Below are 19,300 nucleotides of genomic sequence, written 5' to 3' on the forward strand. Positions count from 1 at the left end.
ATGACTTTACAGAAGAGGAAGAAATAGAGAGCGGTGGATAAAGATTAAGTTAATTAGGAGAAGATGCCAAATTTACTGTCAATCTCTCAGCAGCTGTAATAGAAACCTGCTCGCAGCTGTGATAATCCTTTTTTAAAACTAATTCCAGAGTAATATAACACTAAGCATAATGTTATATATTTACATTCAATAATAAAAAAAAAAAAACAATCATAGAAAAAAGTTAGCTAGATTTACGATGCTAAATAAGGTAGAAACGCGTCATCACAGTCTGTGAAAAAGGTCAGTCTGCAACACAGAATAAACACAGAAGAAAACCAAAAAGGCCCAAAAGGGGCCGTAACAACAGGTACAACTTACTGATAGGCGGCTGCCTTCAAACGCAGTGTGTACTCTATGTGCTTGTGCTCTGTTAAGAGCACTTGTGCCTTGCAGTTATAATTCAGCTACACATGTTAGCAGTCAAATGCAGTTCTCAGTCAAAATTGTGTGCCTTGAAATTATTTATGTAATTTAAGTTAATATAATGTCACAGTATGGTATGGCTTTGTGATATTATTATATCTACTGTATGCATTAATACTTGCAGTGTAAATGCAACCTAAGGGGCCATTCAGACTTGGAAAAACAATTAAAAAACAATGCAGATGCATGTAAAACATGTTCATGTGAATGGCCCCTTATAGACCGTAAAAAAAATAAATAAAAGTGTTTATTTATATTAATTTTTAACCTAGTTGGGTTTTAAATAGCATATATATTTTTGCTTTAGTCAATATTGTGTTGTTGTATGCAGATGGATGCAAAAACACTTTCAGTGAACAGCCCCTAATAGACCATCCGCTGTCTAGTATGTCATTAATACTAAACAATAGGGCTGCAACTAAGGATTACATTTCAATAATTTTTATTTCCTGTATTTTTATAATAATGTATTTAGTAAAAAACATAATATTTGTATGCTTTACTCTTTAAAATATAGGTTGAATATTAGGTTAAAAATATGGTTTATTTTTCCAATTTATTTATAATTATATAAATAATCCTATTTAAAAAAAGGTTTAAAATGATCAGTTTTATTGATTAGTTAAATAAAACAACAATATTCACAAGATTAAGAGAAAACTGCTCATTGTTCTTGATTCATTTCTATTTTCATAATATTATTATTGAGTATAATATTATTCAAAATTATTATTTACTTGATTTGATTATTTAATTGAATATTAAAATGCAACGTTTAATTAAATTAGAAACATTTGATGGCTACTTGCCATTGTGTTCATTTGTTCATATTTATAGTGATATTTAGCTTTTAATAAAGCAGTGTTTTCAATAGCATATAAGTTTTTGCTTTGGTATTAAAAAATTGGTTTTGTCTACTGAAATTGTACTATCATGATAACCCAACTGCAAATAATAGTGAAAGGAAAAACTTTTCAAGTCTGTATGAGTTATTTTGGCACCAGTTCAAGTTTGCATGCTTATATTTTCAGATGGTAATTGCACATGATCTGACACAAGTCTCAGAACAGCCTGAGTTTTACACTGTCAGCCTGGTCTCACAGGTAATAGCATGCTGTCAGAGTCTAACCTCTCATGAGATCCTGTTACAAAACCCAGACACACACACACACACACACACACACACACACACTGCTCTGCCTCCCAGTGAACTCAATGCTGCCTGTTCAAGACACTAAGTGTGTCGCTTCTCTGTGATCAGAGGTCTTGCTTGGTAAATTTGAGCTGGGCTCCTCTGTCCTGTTCTAGGGCTTGATGGAGAAAGTGATGCATGAAAATAGCATCCCTCCTCTATGTGTAAGTGTCCCTGTAATGCACTTTTCCACAGTCCCTTGTTTCTGTCTGACTGTGGCACTATAGCAACCTGGTAGTACCTCAGATATATCACATGCAAATAAAAGAGGGTCTAATGAGAGCAAAAACAACTTTAATAAACATAATTCCTACCAGTGACATTTCATGCTTTTTCTTGTTTCAGGTGTACATAAGAATCCTAGACAATGAGTGGAATGTTTACCGGCGCTATGCTGAGTTCAGGGCCCTGCACAATTACCTGCGCTTGCAATTCCCACAGGTCGACACCTTCAATTTCCCGCCTAAAAAAGCCATCGGCAACAAGGTATGTACAGCTGTTTCTCTCCATAATGGCTGGGTTCTGTTTCTGCAGCTAATGCCTCATGCATCTGTTGCCATGGCTCGCCTTACTATTAGGATACTAACAGAATACATTTTGATTGCACAATCTTATACAAAAAGCAACATCTTGTCAAAAATGTCACATTCAAGCAATATACATTGTTTTCTGCTATTGTTATTCCTGAGATGCTGCATTGAAGTCTGTTTAAAAATGCTTTTTGATTTAATTAGTATTTATTTATTTTATTCATTCATTTATTTTAGTTTTAGTTTTTGGTCGTCCATGCGTTTAACAGGTGACTTCTGTGTTGCCATTGTATAAGTGGCAGAAGTGCCCGGAGGACACAGGTTCACATGATGTGTTTATGAATTTGTGCCTGTCAAGGCATGAAATGGTTTAATACATCTATTCTTGCTAATGTTTTATTTATTTTTTTACTTAAATATTGTTTAATAATAAAAAAAAACATAAAATTTGCTTCTAGTAGTTCTATTGCTCCTGAACAATATGTTGCTAACAATCTGACTATTGGGCCAGCTTAAAAACAAAATCAACATTATTGTGACTTTTCTCAAAAATAATGACATAAATAGTTTTCATATATCAATTTACATCATATAAAGTCCATTAAACATAAAGTTAAATCAATATTTGGTGTGACCACCTTTGCCTTTAAAACAGCCCCAATTCTCCTAGGTACACCTGGACACAATTTTCTCTTGGTTGTTGGCAGATAGGATGTTAAAAGCTTCTTGGAGAATTCACCACAGTTCTTATATCTATTTAGGCTGTCTCAATTGCTTCTGTCTCTTCTTTTAATCCCAGACTGTCTCAATATTCAGCGGGGGGGCTTTGCGGGGACCATGCCATCTGTTGCAGGGCTCCCTATTCTTCTATTATATTATATTTGCCAAATAAATGTTTGGGAGTCTAAAATGTATATTTCCTTTTGACACACTAAAGCTGAAGATATAAATGACCATCTTAAGACAAATGTTTTTGTGAAGCATCTTATGTACCTTTTGCACATAACACTTTTGCACTGTACTGTATATACTGTGTGTGTGTGTGTGTGTGTGTGTATATATATATATATATATATATACTGATCAGCCACAATATTAAAACCACCTGCCTAATATTGTGTAGGTCCCCCTCGTGCTGCCAAAACAGCACCAACCCACATCAAAGAATAGCATTCTAGATGATATTCTTCTCATCACAATTGTACAGAGTGGTTATCTGAGTTACAGTAGACTTTGTCTGTTTGAACCAGTCTGGCCACTCTCTGTTGTCCTCTCTCATCAACAAGGCATTTCCATCCACAGAACTGACACTCACTGGATGTTTTTTGTTTTTGGCACCATTCTGAATAAATTCTAGAGTCTGATATGTGTGAAAATCCCAGGAGATCAGCAAGTACAGAAATACTCAAACCAGCCCATGTGTTTACACACAACAGTGTCTTGAATTTACTCAGAATGGTGCCAAAAAAAAAAAACATCCAGTATTAAAAAAACAAAAAAAACACAATATCCAATTACATCGGCTGAGGGACCTGTGAATATTCTTGCTTTAAATATTTTGCATATTTTTTTGCACAAAAAGCAATTCAAATAATGAAGTGGTGAAAATAAATAAATAAATATATATATATAAATATATTTTATTTTTTTAAACTTTTTTTTTAAATATATAACCACCTTTCCATTTACTGTCATCTATGAGAACAGATGGAAAATTACTAATACAAATTCAGATATAAAAACAATTATTAATGTAAACATAATTATAATGATGATGATAATCACTGAAATATAAATTAATTTAATTTAAACCTATTCTATTTGTTCAGCTATTGCATTGATATTGGAATTTCCATTCATAATGTTTCCCCCTTTTACCCGTGTACAATTTCACACCGGTGTCCCTTGTACAGAGTAAAACTGGTAACACTTTACACTGTGGCAACCCTAATGGAAAGCAATATATCATATGCTAGAAATGTCTGACTCTTATGCAAAGTCAGTAGAAAACATTGCATATCCAGATTTACAATGGCAAATTTGAAGACCACCAGATTTAAACTTTTTAAACAACATAAGTACAGAAAGATGAGTAGAAAGCATTTAAGCAGAGGACAAAATGGCAAAATACAAGGAAAAGTGTAAAAGGGAGGGCTTTATTGCCCAAAATAACACTTACTATCAATGCCACTGCCACCCACCACTACACATTTGCATTCATGATGTTACTGCTTGTGGACAGGGCCCCATTTTGTTCTTCGCAGAGATTCCCACAGATTTGTAAAAGCGGAATTCTTTGTGCCATCAAAAGAAAGGAATTTAATTGATTGTGGGTTGAATGTTGGTTCACAGAGGTAGATTTTCAGTAAAAAAAAGAACAAGGTGCTGTTTTAAAGATGACCTTCAATTTGTTCATATACTATTCTCAAAATAATATGATGGCTACTTCAGCACTTCCTGGACCAAGCGTTCAGATCATACATTAAAATCTTAATTCCTGTTTTCAGACTGACAGAACTCCACCACAAGATTTCACAATTTTGATATAAAATTTTGACTGACACTTTCTTATTTCAAGATCATCTCAACTGCTGAGCAGTGTGTGGAAGGGCCAGATTGCTCTCACTCTGGTACTATTGTCATGTGGTCATGCCCTCTGCCCCTGTGCCCATCAGCATCATCAGCAGGGCAGCTCTGTATGTACTAATGAGGATGGGCCACTCTGATAGGACTCTGGTACTTGCTTGTCCTTTTATTTTCCTCCTTGGTTTTTCTTTTCTTCACCAGGGCCTTCAAAGGTAGACTTTTTAGAGCGTGAAAGTCAGACCTGATTTACCGAGACCCAGACGGGCACTGCCAGCCTGCCTCCCACCTCAAGGACAGCCAATAAAGAGTTGATCAACCCCAGGGCTGGTGTTAAGACAGCATGTTTTGTACCTGTTCTGAGCACATTAGTTTTCCACTAACAGCAGTGAGGTGTTGGTCTCAGCTTCAAAAACGAGTTATTTGTAACCTTACATCCTGTTTTTCTGTCTTGTTCTTAACATAACACCAAGGAGTGGGAAAAGAGCTGAGAAATTGTCAATTAGAACAGGGGTTTTCAAAGGGAGGCGTAACAAGGTGCTAGTGGGTCAGCAGAAAACAGCAAAAATAAAAAAGTGGGAAAAAAGGTAACATTTATCAAGTTTAACTTTATTACTGAATCACTCTGCTTTCTGAAGAATACAAATACATTTCATCTTAATTAAAAATGTTACCTTTATTAATATATTTAGTTTTATACTAGTGCTGTCAGTCAATTTTTTTTATGCGATTAATTGTTAATTTGATTATTTGCAGATTTTGAAAGTACTGAAATTGGACTCTATTTACACCAATAAGTCACTACATTAAAATCACCTGCCTAATATCGTGTAGGTCCCCTTCGTGCCGCCAAAACAGCTCTGACCCATCGAGGCATGGACTCCACCAGCAATTTGTGCTACAGTAGCGCTTCTGTGCGTTCGGACCAGATGGCATCAATGAGCCTTGGGTGCCCATGACCCTGTCGCCGGTTAACTGGTTGTCCTTCCTTGGGCCACTTTTGATAGGTACTAACCATTGCATACCAGTAACACCCCACAAGACCTATCGTTTTGGAGATGCTCTGACCCAGTCGTCTAGCCATCACAATTTAGCCCTGATGCTTCCATATCATGAAATTCAAGAACTGACTTTTCACTTGCTGCCTAATATATCCCACCCCTTGACAGGTGATATTGTAACGATATAATCAATGTTATTCACTCATCCTGTCAGTGGTTTTAATTTTGTGGCTGATCAGTGTATATTTATTTTCCTGTCAAAGTGCATGTATTTCCTTCTTAGGAAAGAAAACAAAACAATATGTAACAATTTTTTGAGTACAAATTGAGGGCCTATGGCGATGTCGAAGGGGGGTTGGGGTTGATTGGGGATTGTACATTGCTGGCCCTGTTGTTAGCGATCGCCTTCCTTGGGAGTTCCCCTCAGTAGTGATTGTTACACAGAGCTTAATAAAATGTCAGAATCTAATGTCAAATTGGTAAATGCATTAATCATGAAAATTAAACACGTTAGACATTTAAAACTGATCTCACTCCAATGCAATGCCGATGGCTGCTGCTTAATATTATATTATTTGTGGTTAATAGATTCGCTGCTTGTGTTTGGTTTGAGTATTTTCTGCCAGCTCTAGGAAACATTGTGTTGTCGGAGTAAGCCATTATCATAGTCCGTTAACACATGTATCGAGTCAGCTGAATTTAGTTAGCAGAGTATTAGCATTATTTAAGATTTCCTTGTTTGTAGGTTATTGGCTGCATATTTTTTTTATCTGCATTTATAATTTTTTGATTCGCTCTTATTATTTTAATTCATGCTTATTATTATTGGATCCGTGACCGCAATACATTTCACGGCATTTTGATCCCATAGAACAGTTACTGTTGCCGAGTCATGTTTGTGGGCATGGTTACAGTTACTTTTTCCACTGTGGTGCTGTGAAAACTGGATAGAAGTGGACTGACTCTCTGATTAAAAGTTCCTGACCTCTCAGGAAAGTGCATGATCCAAAAATCGGTTTCACTTTGTTGATGTTCGGCAGCCACGCACATACACTAGCAGAAAAATTCAGAAGTTCACTGTTCTCATTTTTTCAGAGCCGAAAGCTGCTAACTGCCTTCTGCTGAAGTTTTAGCAGGAACTTTGACATGCAAATTAAAATGGAGTGTGGAAGCCCTGAGGGCTCCGTTATAAGAACAAGAAAGCGTTGAAAGAAGGGTGCGCTGAGAGCAGGATTTTAAAGTGAAATGGTGACGTGTGTGGTGGTTTGATAACAACAGGGCTTTTGTTGGTAATCATCAGCCCATTGAGATTAGCTGTCATGTAGTCGTTAATTTGGTTATTATTTTGTGAGAGATCGGTGGCAGTTTGTAGAAACGGGGCTCAGCTCTCTTCCCTCAGGATACACGCCATTACGCACAAAAGCTTTCTGGCACTATCTGATCCCCTCAGTCCGTAACAGAGCTTTGAGCAGAGTCTTTGAGTGTACTCCAACAGTTCGAATCATTCCGTTTGGAGCCACTTGTGTGGATGAATAAAAGGTTATTGGGCTCCTTAAAATGTATTGAGTTTGACAGATATTCACACAATGTAGGTACAGAATATTTGTATATTCTAATATCATATGTGCATTTGCACTAATTTCACTGAATGGCAAAAGCACTAACTTTTTTCTTCAAAAAGAGCAAACATTAGCTCTAGTATATTGCACAGCATATGTAGTTTCTAGCTGCTGTTTTCCACTTTCTATCATTGGTTAAATCATGTTTCTTGATGACAGTCCATCCTATATTATTTCTGAACTGAACTATGTAGGAGAACTGTGTTCTCTATAGGCCTGAGTTTCCTGTGGCACAGGAAATGCAAATAGCGCCTCGGTTGGGGAAACACTTCTGCATCCTTTGAAAATGTGTGCTCCTGATCATCTGTACTTGGGAGGATAAAATAGAGGACATGCCTTGTGTAATCTGCATCTAAAAGTCTCTCATAGCTCGTCTCATCATTCATCTTGAGACAGCATCTTGTGTAATTACCCATCTCCAGTCCTTTCATGTGTCTTTCTGAAAACAGTGCATCACTAGGCCTGTTCTTGCATCTGCTCTGACATTTGTTCTATAGATCTTGAATTTCTTTCAGCTGTCACTGTTTTCCACCTTTCAGTGATTAAATTAAATTAAATGCTTTGGTTGTTGGACAAAAATTCCAACCAGTTCACTGTAAAAGAATTCTAGATTTTTACATTTTGTGAAGAAGTTGTGAGTGGTACTCGTCTGGCAGAAGTTCCACCGTTTTGTGGCTGGTGGCCAGGACATTGCTTTGTGGTTGCTAGGGTGTTCTGGGTTGTTGCTAGGTGGTTGCTAACTGTCAAAAGAGCCCATCCCCTCTTTTGAAAGTAGAATTTTTGGTAATTTTTCACTTGCAAGACAAAAAACCCCTAAAAAAAATCTGATTACAATTTGAGGTATAATTCATGTCTGTAGCAGAAGCAGTGAAGAGGAGTTGAGTTTTGTAAAAAAAAAAAAGAGCAATATTAAATGCCTTGGCAAGTACTGTTGTAGTCTTGGTCTCTCATTCACATTAGCAACATTCTATAATAACATGTACCATATTTTCCGTAGATTAAATCAAATAGTTTTTCATCATCTGAAAGGTCCTGCGACTTATAGTCCAAAGCAACTTATATACAATGTTTTGCTATGTAACCTGCCAGTCTATTTATTCATAACATTAATGAATAAATAGAATAAAACAGGCATACTACACTGCCTGGCCAAAAGAATAAGAAAACCACTAAGGAGATTTCTGTAAACACTGGAATTGGGTTAGAACTGTCCAACGCATTATTAAAACTTGGAAGGATAGTGGTGAACCATCAGCTTCATGGAAAAAAATCTTGAATGATTGTGATCGGAGATCACTAAAACACTTGTTGAAGTCACATCATAAATGTGATGTGGCTATGTTTAATAGGGAAAGTAAGAACATTTCTACAAGCACAATGTGACGAGAACTTACAGGATTGGGACTAAACAGCTGTGTGGCCACAAGAAAACAACTTGTAAAGACTGGACTGAGGAGCAATGGAAAAAGATCATGTGGTCTGATAAATCCAGATTTACCCTTTTCCAAAGCGATGGCCACTTCAGGGTAAGAAGTGAAGTGCATGAGGCGATGCACCCGTCATGCATAGTGCCCACTGTACAAGCCTCAGGAGGCAGTGTTATGATATGGGGTTGCTTCAGTTGGTCTGATCTATGCTCAGCAACATTATATGCAGCAATTAAATGTCAGCTGACTACCTGAATGTACTGAATGATCAGGTTATGCCATCAATGGATTTTTCTTCCCTGAAGGCATGGGCATATTCCTGGACGACAATGCCAAGATTCATCGGGCTCAAATTGTGAAAGAGTGGTTCAGGGAGCATAAGGAATCATTGTCACACATAAATTGGCCACCACAGATTCCTGACCTTAACCCCATTGAAAGTCTTTGGGATGGGCTGGAGACTTTACAGAGTGCTTTGAATCTCCCGTCATCAATACAAGATCTCATCCAAATATGAATGCAACTCTGGACAGAATTAAATGTTGTGACATTGCATAAAGTTGTCGAAACAATGCCACGACGAATGCCCTCTGTAATCAAAGCTAAAGGCAGTCCATCAAAATGTTAGAATATGCAATTATTTTTCTTAAAGTATTTTTTTTGGCCAGGCAGTGTATTATATTCACAGACATAAATCTGTTTTTTTGTTCACAGCAAAAAGTTACAGATGTGGCTTATTTATTTATCATATTTTCTTTCATGAAACATAAACAGACAATGAAAAGTTGTTACACACGATTACTTTGAGCAAATACTCCTGATTAAAATACGCCATGATACGATGCGTGGATGCTGAGGTAATCTTCATGGTGGATCAGGTCTGACATGCTGCTGAACAGCTGAAGGGAAGTTGGGTCCTAATGCCTGCACCCTCTGTCAGTGCGACTTACAGTATACAGAGATGCGACCTATCTGTGTTTTTTTCTCTCTCAACAATGCAATTTTGACCCGATGCAACTTCTATTCAGGTGCAACTTTATTTCTGGAAAATACAGTAATAACATATAATAATCATTAACAAACTTTAGATCATGCTAGTCAGATTAGCAGATTCATTACATTCAAAAAAGAATATATACGAAAATATAAAAATCTAACTTTTATGACAAACGTTTAAAATACTTTCATAACCATTTAAATATCCATTAACTAATCTTAAGCATTGAATATTTTAAGAATAAATTATACATAAATTACCGTCACATTTAAAAGATATCACAAATATGTTCATTTAGGGGCAGTGGTCACGTGCACACTCATGAAATACTGTAAGGTGTTACAAAGCTCTTGCAGGAAACAAGGTTCGATTTTGCACTGCACTGTTACTTGACCCCATAACCATTTCCTGTCAGTCTAAACTGTACTATCAAATATATTCACAAAATTTTAAATCAAAAATATATATTGGTAAGATTTCTCCACACATTACACTGTTATGCTGTTGTACTGTACAGTATTCTTATGTGTCTGAGACGATAACTTTAAATTGGGCCTGTATTGGTGAAGCACGCTCTTGTGTTTTGGGATCTTGGAATATTAAATTTGGAGTCTTGTTGCTCCGGGCATGTCAGATTCCTTGGTACTCAGCCAGCTTGACAGCTTCTTAACAGCTGATTTGTCAAAGGCTCGGAGGACAAACACACTAAATGCTCCCCAGCCTGCCCGTCAAATGTACCCTGAATACCAAGCAGTGGGGTGCTGAACCAAGCCAGCCACTGGAAGAATGATGACATCAAAGAGAGGCAACTGTCAGCACTCCAGTCAAACTGTCACCGCATAAGCTCCTCAGCTGTTTTCATTTTTTTATAGCTGCATTTTTATCAGGATCAAATTTACAGGCTCCATTTTCAGACTGCGTATTCTTGTTCTCACTTCAAGATTTTAAAGGGGAAATAAATCTTAAGGGCGCTCTCTTAGACAGTAATTGAGAGATCATGGAAACTAGCCAGTGTTATCCTGTTAAAAACACTTTGGGAGAGGGGCCATCCATTCACACAGAGACAGGTAGAACATCTTGTTAGTTTCAGTTTGAACTATTTCTATGCCCCTGTCTATGCATTTGTGTTTGGTTCAATATTACACTATTCCACTTTTTTTAGTGTGTTTTTGAAAAGGTGCATCCCAAATCGCAGACCTCTGCACTATTCTACAGCAATTTGTAGTGTAAGTAGAGTGAGTAGTAAGTTTATACTGAAAATACAGTGGACTAAGAGTACCTGGATGATGTACTTCTTCCACTAAATAAACAGAGTATGTTGTATACTTAATGCACTCAGCACTCGCTGCCTGACCTACTTAGTGGAAGGGGCAGAGTTTCCTGTCCGCTATGCTGGCCTTAAAGAACATAAAGTATATAACTGTGAATGTGGCAACTACAAAACTTCTGCTTTGTGATACTCTTTTAGCAGAGTCAATGCCAGGCACCTGTGTCAAATATGCTCAAATGCGTGGACTGTCCGTGTGTCTAGAAAAACTAGGCTGTACACGTACAGTCTGTGCATACTGTGTTGATGCCGGAATATTTTGCATGAACTGTGCATATGACGTACCGGCACATGAAAAACCAGAGTATACTTTGGGCTTAAATATCACCCTGCAGCTATTGCCTGGTTGCCCACTAAAGCTAAGCAGGGTTGAGCCTGGCCAGTACCTGGATGGGAGACCTCCTGGGGAAAAACCAAGGTTGCTGCTGGAAGTGGTATTAGGGAGGCCAGCAGGGGGTGCTCACCCTACGGTCTGTGTGGGTCCTAATGCCCCAGTATAGTGACGGGGACACTATACTGTAAAAAAAAGCACCGTCTTTCGGATGGGACGTTAAACCGAGGTCCTGACTCTCTGTGGTCATTAAAAATCCCTAGGGCACTTTCTCGTAAAGAGTAGGGGTTTAACCCCGGTGTCCTAGCCAAATTCCCCCATTGGCCCCTATCTATCATGGCCTCCTAATAATCTCCATCCCTGAATTGGCTACATCACTCTACCATCACTCACCTCTCCACCAATAGCTGGTGTGTGGTGGGCGTTCTGGCGCACTATGGCTGCCGTCGCATCATCCAGGTGGATGCTGCACACTGGTGGTGGTTGAGGAGATTCCCCCTATACTATGTAAAGCGCTTTGAGTTTGAGAAAAGCGCTATATAAATGTAAGTTGTTGTTGTTGTTGTAATTACCAAGATTGAACCTTATAAGTGACTGATTTGAAACACTCTGCATTGGAAGCACGCCATATAAATAGTGCTTCATACAGAGGTTGGTCTCCTAATGGATTCCAATAAAGCGCAACAGTTTGGTTCCTGAAGAAAAATCCCATTTCATTTTTCAATAGACTCATTGATTTTCAATGGTAGCTTATAAACATTTCAAGACAGACCTTCCTTGATCTACAAGGTTGTTTATCGATGTATATGCTTTTGTTGAAGCCATCCGTCTGTGTTATTTCAACTTCATTGCTTAAATAGCGTGTTTGATAGTGGAATTCCTGGTTAATAACTACATTACCCATGGTACAGCAGAGAACACTTCACCAATCAGAGAACCGCGACAAGCAAAGACCACAAAATTTGCCCAGAGCAACCATTCACTCCCATGATGCACTGTAAGTGACGTGATCGAATCGGTCTCCCTTTACTCTTAAACTACTGATCTAATTATACATATCAGAATATTTTTCAGTAAACATAAAATATATTGTTTCTATACTTATAGTCAATAACCTAAAATCAATAGTTTGATAGATTCCCATAATTTTTAATTCAATTTCATAATTCGCAATTCTTCATGAGATTGTACTTCAGCTTCTTTTCCACCATTGTGCCAAGGGTCCCATTGTGAAAGTGTGCCATTCTGTGCTCTGTGAAATACATTTTGGGATTGCATTCAGACTCAAAATGTGGCCAAAATGAGGCAACATTAGGAACCTGTCTACCTTTTGGAGCAGCCTTAAAGTCAGTAATGTGCATTTCATGCATTGAAATGCTGCCTATATAGTCAGTTCACAAGGTTTCAGAACAGAGCGCAGGTGTTTGTGTTTTTTTATGAATGTGTATGCTTGTGCAGTATGTTTATTTTGTCCACTCATAGTTTGAGTGGCCAGTGGAGGGATTTTGTGAGCTAAAAGTGCGACAGAGGTCCAGTGTGGTCAGGGAACTGGCTGCGTAGACGGTGTCAAAACAGAGATAATGTGCACACCCTCCCCAGGCGCCAAGCTCACTCTCCCTGCTCTCAGCTGATAGCCTCACAGCAAAATAGGACAATGGCAATGTGTAATAATTGCACACTGCACAGCATTCACATACGCAGATGTACGTTATAAGTCTATGCACTTCTGCCGGGTTGTTTCCAAGTAGGGGATTTAAAAATGTTGTGTGTCTTTGTAATAAAATACTTTCTTGACTCAGTTTGATCTAGCTCTGTTCTCTGTATTAGGATCACAGTGCTGGAGACTGTTTGATTGCTGAATCAATACTTTAGTCTGCCTTAATAACTCATTGGGATTTAAAACACCTTGTCAGAAAGTGGCAGGGGTGATTTCTACAACAGGTGGTTAGTAGTCTTTAAGCTGACACTTTTATCCAAAGTGATTTACTCTACACATTAGTTTCTTGGATCGCCCCTTTCTGGATTCGGACCTACAGGCTTCCAGTTTACAGCACAGATCTATAACCACTACACCACATCACCCCAAAGTATTCAAAAACCAGTTATCAAGGTGGTCTGATTAATTTCTAATGCCTAGTGGACACAACACGACTCAAGCTTGTCTCCTTTGATGTTTTGAGTCAGCAACTGTTTTGCAATGAGAAGTCTTAGATTACACGACAAATGGTCTTATTGTGTGCGCAGTCCTTCGACATGCTGAGACATGTCCCAAACATTACGACAGTTTTGAAAACATCTTTGTCATCAGAGCACTGTTCCAACGAGTGAGAGACTGTTATGAGTCAAAACCAATGAAATATAGAGAGAGAGAGTGCAAGAGGAGAGAAAAGTATTAGGAAGCAGAAAACGTACAATAATTAGAAAATTATAAAATATTTCACCCACAATTAAACATTCTGGACACTTTGTTCATAACGCATGCAAATGCGAGATAACGGGGTGTAACTTAACTTCTCCGGTTAGTTTGATAGAAAGGCTTTGCAATGGCGAAATGAGGGCAAGAACTTCCTGTTCAATACAAAACCAGTGAGTGGCTCTCTCAGGTGTAAGCATCCAATGAGCCAAATATCTGAATGCAATATAATAAAATAATACTTGGGCAGGCCTAGCCCACTTATGTCAGTCCATTTCTAGAGTTTACAAAGAATGGTGTGAAAAGGGAAAAACATCCAGTATGCGGCAGTCCTGTGGGCGAAAATGCCTTGTTGATGCTAGAGGTCAGAGGAGAATGGGCCGACTGATTCAAGCTGATAGAAGAGCAACTTTGCCTGAAATAACCACTCGTTACAACCGAGGTATGCAGCAAAGCATTTGTGAAGCCACAACACGCACAACCTTGAGGCAGATGGGCTACAACAGCAGAAGACCCCACCGGGTACCACTCATCTCCACTACAAATAGGAAAAAGTGGCTACAATTTGCAAGAGCTCACCAAAATTGTACAGTTGAAGACTGGAAAAACGTTGCCTGGTCTGATAAGTCTCGATTTCTGTTGAGACATTCAGATGGTAGAGTCAGAATTTGGCGTAAACAGAATGAGAACATGGATCCATCATGCCTTGTTACCACTGTGCAGGCTGGTGGTGGTGGTGTAATGGTGTGGGGGATGTTTTCTTGGCACACTTTAGGCCCCTTAGTGCCAATTGGGCATCGTTTAAATGCCACGGCCTACCTGAGCATTGTTTCTGACCATGTCCATCACATTATGGCCACCATGTACCCATCCTCTGATGGCTACTTCCAGCAGGATAATGCACCATGTCACAAAGCTCGAATCATTTCAAATTGGTCTCTTGAACATGACAATGAGTTCACTGTACTAAAATGGCCCCCACAGTCACCAGATCTCAACCCAATAGAGCATCTTTGGGATGTGGTGGAACGGGAGCTTCGTGCCCTGGATGTGCATCCCACAAATCTCCATCAACTGCAAGATCAATATGGGCCAACATTTCTAAAGAATGCTTTCAGCACCTTGTAGAATTAAGGCAGTTCTGAAGGCGAAAGGGGGTCAAACACAGTATTAGTATGGTGTTCCTAATAATCCTTTAGGTGAGTGTATATTGGATTTGGATGGATTTGATCCGAGTGAGGAACAAACTAGAATTTATGAAGGCAGACACTGACGTGAGAATGTTTACATTTTATATAATCATATGGCAAATGATTGTACTTTCATATTTAGGATGATTCCACGCATTTTTGTATTAATGAGACCCCTGGTGTGTAAACTTCATAGTTTATCTAGATCTCACAAAGAATATATTCCACACTCACCTTGTCTTCATATTTTTCATCACATTTATTTTCTCCAGGTAATCACTGATCATCCTCATGACCCACATTCATTGAGCATTTACTTCAATAAATTAAACGAGAATATGTATACATTTTTCACGCTTTAGAGCACTTAGTATGTGATCCTCACAGCAGCTGGGATGCACAGATGTAGAGTGAGATGATACTGTATTACAGTGCCACAGGCCAGAATCCGAGCACATAAACGAAGACATGGCACAGTCTTCAGGTGACAGGAAGACTTTGACTGATGCTTTGCAGCTGGTGCTTGTTTAGGGACAAACATCTCCATTAACATCTCCAATCTTGCCTTGTGCTTTCATTTGACTCTCTGCTGCACAGAATATAAAAAGCATTGTCAAATTAGTTGGATGTCCGAAAACACAGTATTCATTATACAGTAGGCAAACAATTCCCTGATGTCATATTACATCTTTTGAGTTTCTGAGGTGTAAAACAATTACAGACTTTAGAAATTAATTTATGAAATATAATCAATATTGAAAAATATAGGTCAAAGATCATTTGGGTCCAAGGACAATGTCAACGTGTTATGGACATACTATCATACATACTTGATGAAAATATTGGAATTTGGACACAGCCTTTGTTTCTAGCACAACACTTTGAGTGGCGGTTGAGTCTACCACTTCTGACCAGCTGCTTGCTGTGTACTGAATTATTCACAGAGCCTCCCAGGTCCTTGTACATTTACTGACCCATTTGTTCTCATCATTGGCCTTTTCAACACCTGGTTTGAGACATTAGTAACCATATTTTCTTGTGTGCAAGAGTCTGGAAGGTTCTTTATGGTTCATATCGCATGGTCATTGCAGTACCGGCAACCTGCATTATACATTATTGATTCTCCATCATTTGACTTAAACAAAAGGTTGAGAGAGGCACAGAAATAGAAGACAGTCTGTTGTCTCTTCAGGCTTCTTGTGTGCAGCTTCAACTGAACTACGCATTATCGTTGCATTAAAGATGACAGCCCCAGGAGGATCTGCCCTGTTCTCATTAACGCAGTTTTTGCCATTTCTGCCTTCACAATCAAAGTGAATAAATTATGACTACTGGATTTTGTATGTACATGCAACTTGCCTGGTATGTGTATGCATGTGGCCAATTAAATGCTTAATGGCATTTTTTAATGCTGTTATATTATATAATTTATGTAATCTTATGTTATAACTGCTTTATTCTGCCTTTGTGTTTACTAAAAACCGATCAAAAGATTTGGATCGAACACACACACACACACACACACACACACACACACACACACACACACACATGTTGTGTTTCCATGTTTTATGGGGACTTTCCATAGACATAATGGTTTTTATACTGTACAAACTTTATATTCTATCCCCTAAACCTAACCCTACCCCTAAACCTAACCCTCACAGAAACCTTTCTGCATTTTTACATTTTCAAAAAACATAATTTAGTATGATTTATAAGCTGTTTTCCTCATGGGGACCGACAAAATGTCCCCACAAGGTCAAAAATTTCGGGTTTTACTATCCTTATGGGGACATTTGGTCCCCACAAAGTGATAAATACACGCTCACACACACACACACACACACACACACACACACACACACACACACACACACACACACACACACACTCCCACCACACAATGCATGCATTTCTCATTTTACACAAGATTATGGTCTTAAAGTGTTGGAAATGTTGTTTTATTGTCTAATATTATTGTCAATAAAGTGATTTGAATTATTGCATTGCCTTGTTTGCATTTCTCTGCATTGATGCACTTTGCGAATGCTATTTTTGTGAGTGATACAAGTTAAAAGCATTGTGGTTTTAATCTGTTCCAATGTCTATGTATATATGCAAATATATTCCACTGTGAGTGTCATCCACACAAATTGCTTAAAGCAATAATTACACATAGTATTTGCATAGATTTTTTCCCCTTAAAAGCACTTTAACCCATTAACTATAAATAAGATTAATCGCAATAAATATTTTTATCAATTGAGAGTCCTAGATTTTGTAAATCTTGTTTGGCAAATTGTGGTGGTCAGTGATTAATTTTATTGCTTTACTAAAAAAATAGAATGAATATTAACTATGAGTAAATAAGTACCATCAGTTTGTATTTGTATGAATGAGGCTATTTCTCCATGCTAAACATACCACCACTTTGTTCATACCCTGAACAACCTTCAGTGCCGTGGTCAAAATGATAAATCACCCCTTGCTCTCCTCTTTCAGACATAACTGTTTAATTCTCAGGAAGAATATGATTGGTTGTGTTATGCTTCACTGTACCTGCTTGAACCATACTCGCACTTTGTCATCTTCTGAAAACATGTCCCTTTCATTCAAGTCTGTGCACGTGTCCACATATGCTGCACATGTGATTCTACAAGAGAGAATGCAAACACGCTTCTCTGTATACTACCAGCTAGCCAAAGCCATCCCTTTGTTCAAACAATTGCTTGTGAAGATGGAGGAGCACACCAGCAAGTGATTATTGGCTGTGATGGCAGCGTCTGGCAGTGATTTCTATGTCTCATCGCCTGTTGCTCTCGAAGAGAGGCGATCAAGCAGAACTGTGCTTGAGGAATTTGGAAAGAAGCCTGTCATTTAAGAAAAGAAACAATGCTGGCCCAAAGACAGAAACCCGAGAAGGCAATTTGCAAAGAAACACTCCACTCTCTTAAAAGATCACTAGGCACTTTGTTGGTTTTGTCAAGTTGTTTGCGTGAATTGCAGGTGAATGTTTGTGTTAACAACTCAGAAAATCATATTTAAGCTGCACACATTAAAGGCTTAAAACATCAGTTGTAGTATCTTGTTATCCTGATAGAATCCAATTAGGAGCATAATACCATCCTCAGACTAGGAAAGTGTTAGAAGTAAGCCTTTTACTTAGAAAAACAAAGAGAACAAGTGTCTTTTGAAGCTTTGTTTTTGGCATCACATACAGTAGTAAAATCTCCATTATCGCTAATTTTTTTCCAATTTATCCTTTTAGATATAGTTTAGTGCAATATAGCGCAACCGTGCCCGCCACTTTTTCAGCCTTCTTGGTTCCAGAAGTATTTTCCCCATTAATTTTTTTCCATAGTGATATAATAAAATCCTTCATAAAAAGTTTTAAGCCATTAGCCAAATTGAAATGATGGAAAAAATATAAAACTATTTAAAGTTGTTGATTAGAAGTATTGAAACATATCTACTGTATATATTTAAGCAATATCACACGAGCAAGAGTGCGATATGGCCCTAAATAAGCACTGCTGTGATTGGTTTTGGCACTCAACCTGAATCACAGCAGTGCTGATATAAGGCCATATAACACGATTGTGAGTGTGATATTGTTTATATACAACAGTTCAATGAACAAGTACATTTTTAAATATTAGGAAAAACAAAGAATCACACGTCTCGTCATAAAAAAAACGCATTTGTGCATGGAACTACTTTCTTACGTGACGGATCAGAATCTGCCTTTGCTGGTTCAATCCAAATGATGCATCAAAGCCTTCATTAGTAATTAAAAAAATGTCACTTTAGAACGTATCACGGCTTGTTATTGGAGAAATAAGGATATGTGTGTGTGTGCGTGTGTGTGTGTGAGAGAGAGAGTGTGTGTGTGTGTGCGATCACCTGTCTTTCCCAAGCAGAGATGCTGTAGTGTGTTAGTCAGCTGGTGCGCAAGAGTCGTTTACTATAGAAACCGCAATGTTGAAAAGTACCTCCTCTCCAATGTGGAAAGTCCGGTAAGAAGTAAACACCTTGAGTTTGTGTAATTATTCAGCCTGTTGTGTCTCATCTGTGATGAGCCATAATGCTGAAGTTGTTATTTTAAAGATGTTTAAAGCTATTTCCTAGCTTTAGTAGTGTAGTAGTAATACAAGCGACCACAGAGTGCTGTTGAATTTAAACCCTGAGTGATACTGACTAACTTCACGTCACTAACTGGCTC

At 38.1% G+C, this 19,300-nt stretch overlaps 1 protein-coding gene across 3 annotated transcripts in view; it reads left to right on the forward strand.

The window, feature by feature from the left end:
* Positions 1-19,300, forward strand: part of LOC127633859 (sorting nexin-29-like) — a 133,071-nt gene that overhangs the window by 101,927 nt on the left and 11,844 nt on the right. For all 3 annotated transcript variants that reach the window (XM_052113212.1, XM_052113214.1, XM_052113213.1), the window contains one exon: positions 2,003-2,143. In XM_052113212.1, the coding sequence (XP_051969172.1) occupies positions 2,003-2,143 (141 nt within the window). The remainder of the gene's footprint in view (positions 1-2,002; positions 2,144-19,300) is intronic.

This window comes from Xyrauchen texanus, chromosome 40 (genome assembly GCF_025860055.1).
Source record: "Xyrauchen texanus isolate HMW12.3.18 chromosome 40, RBS_HiC_50CHRs, whole genome shotgun sequence".
NCBI lineage: Eukaryota > Metazoa > Chordata > Actinopteri > Cypriniformes > Catostomidae > Xyrauchen > Xyrauchen texanus.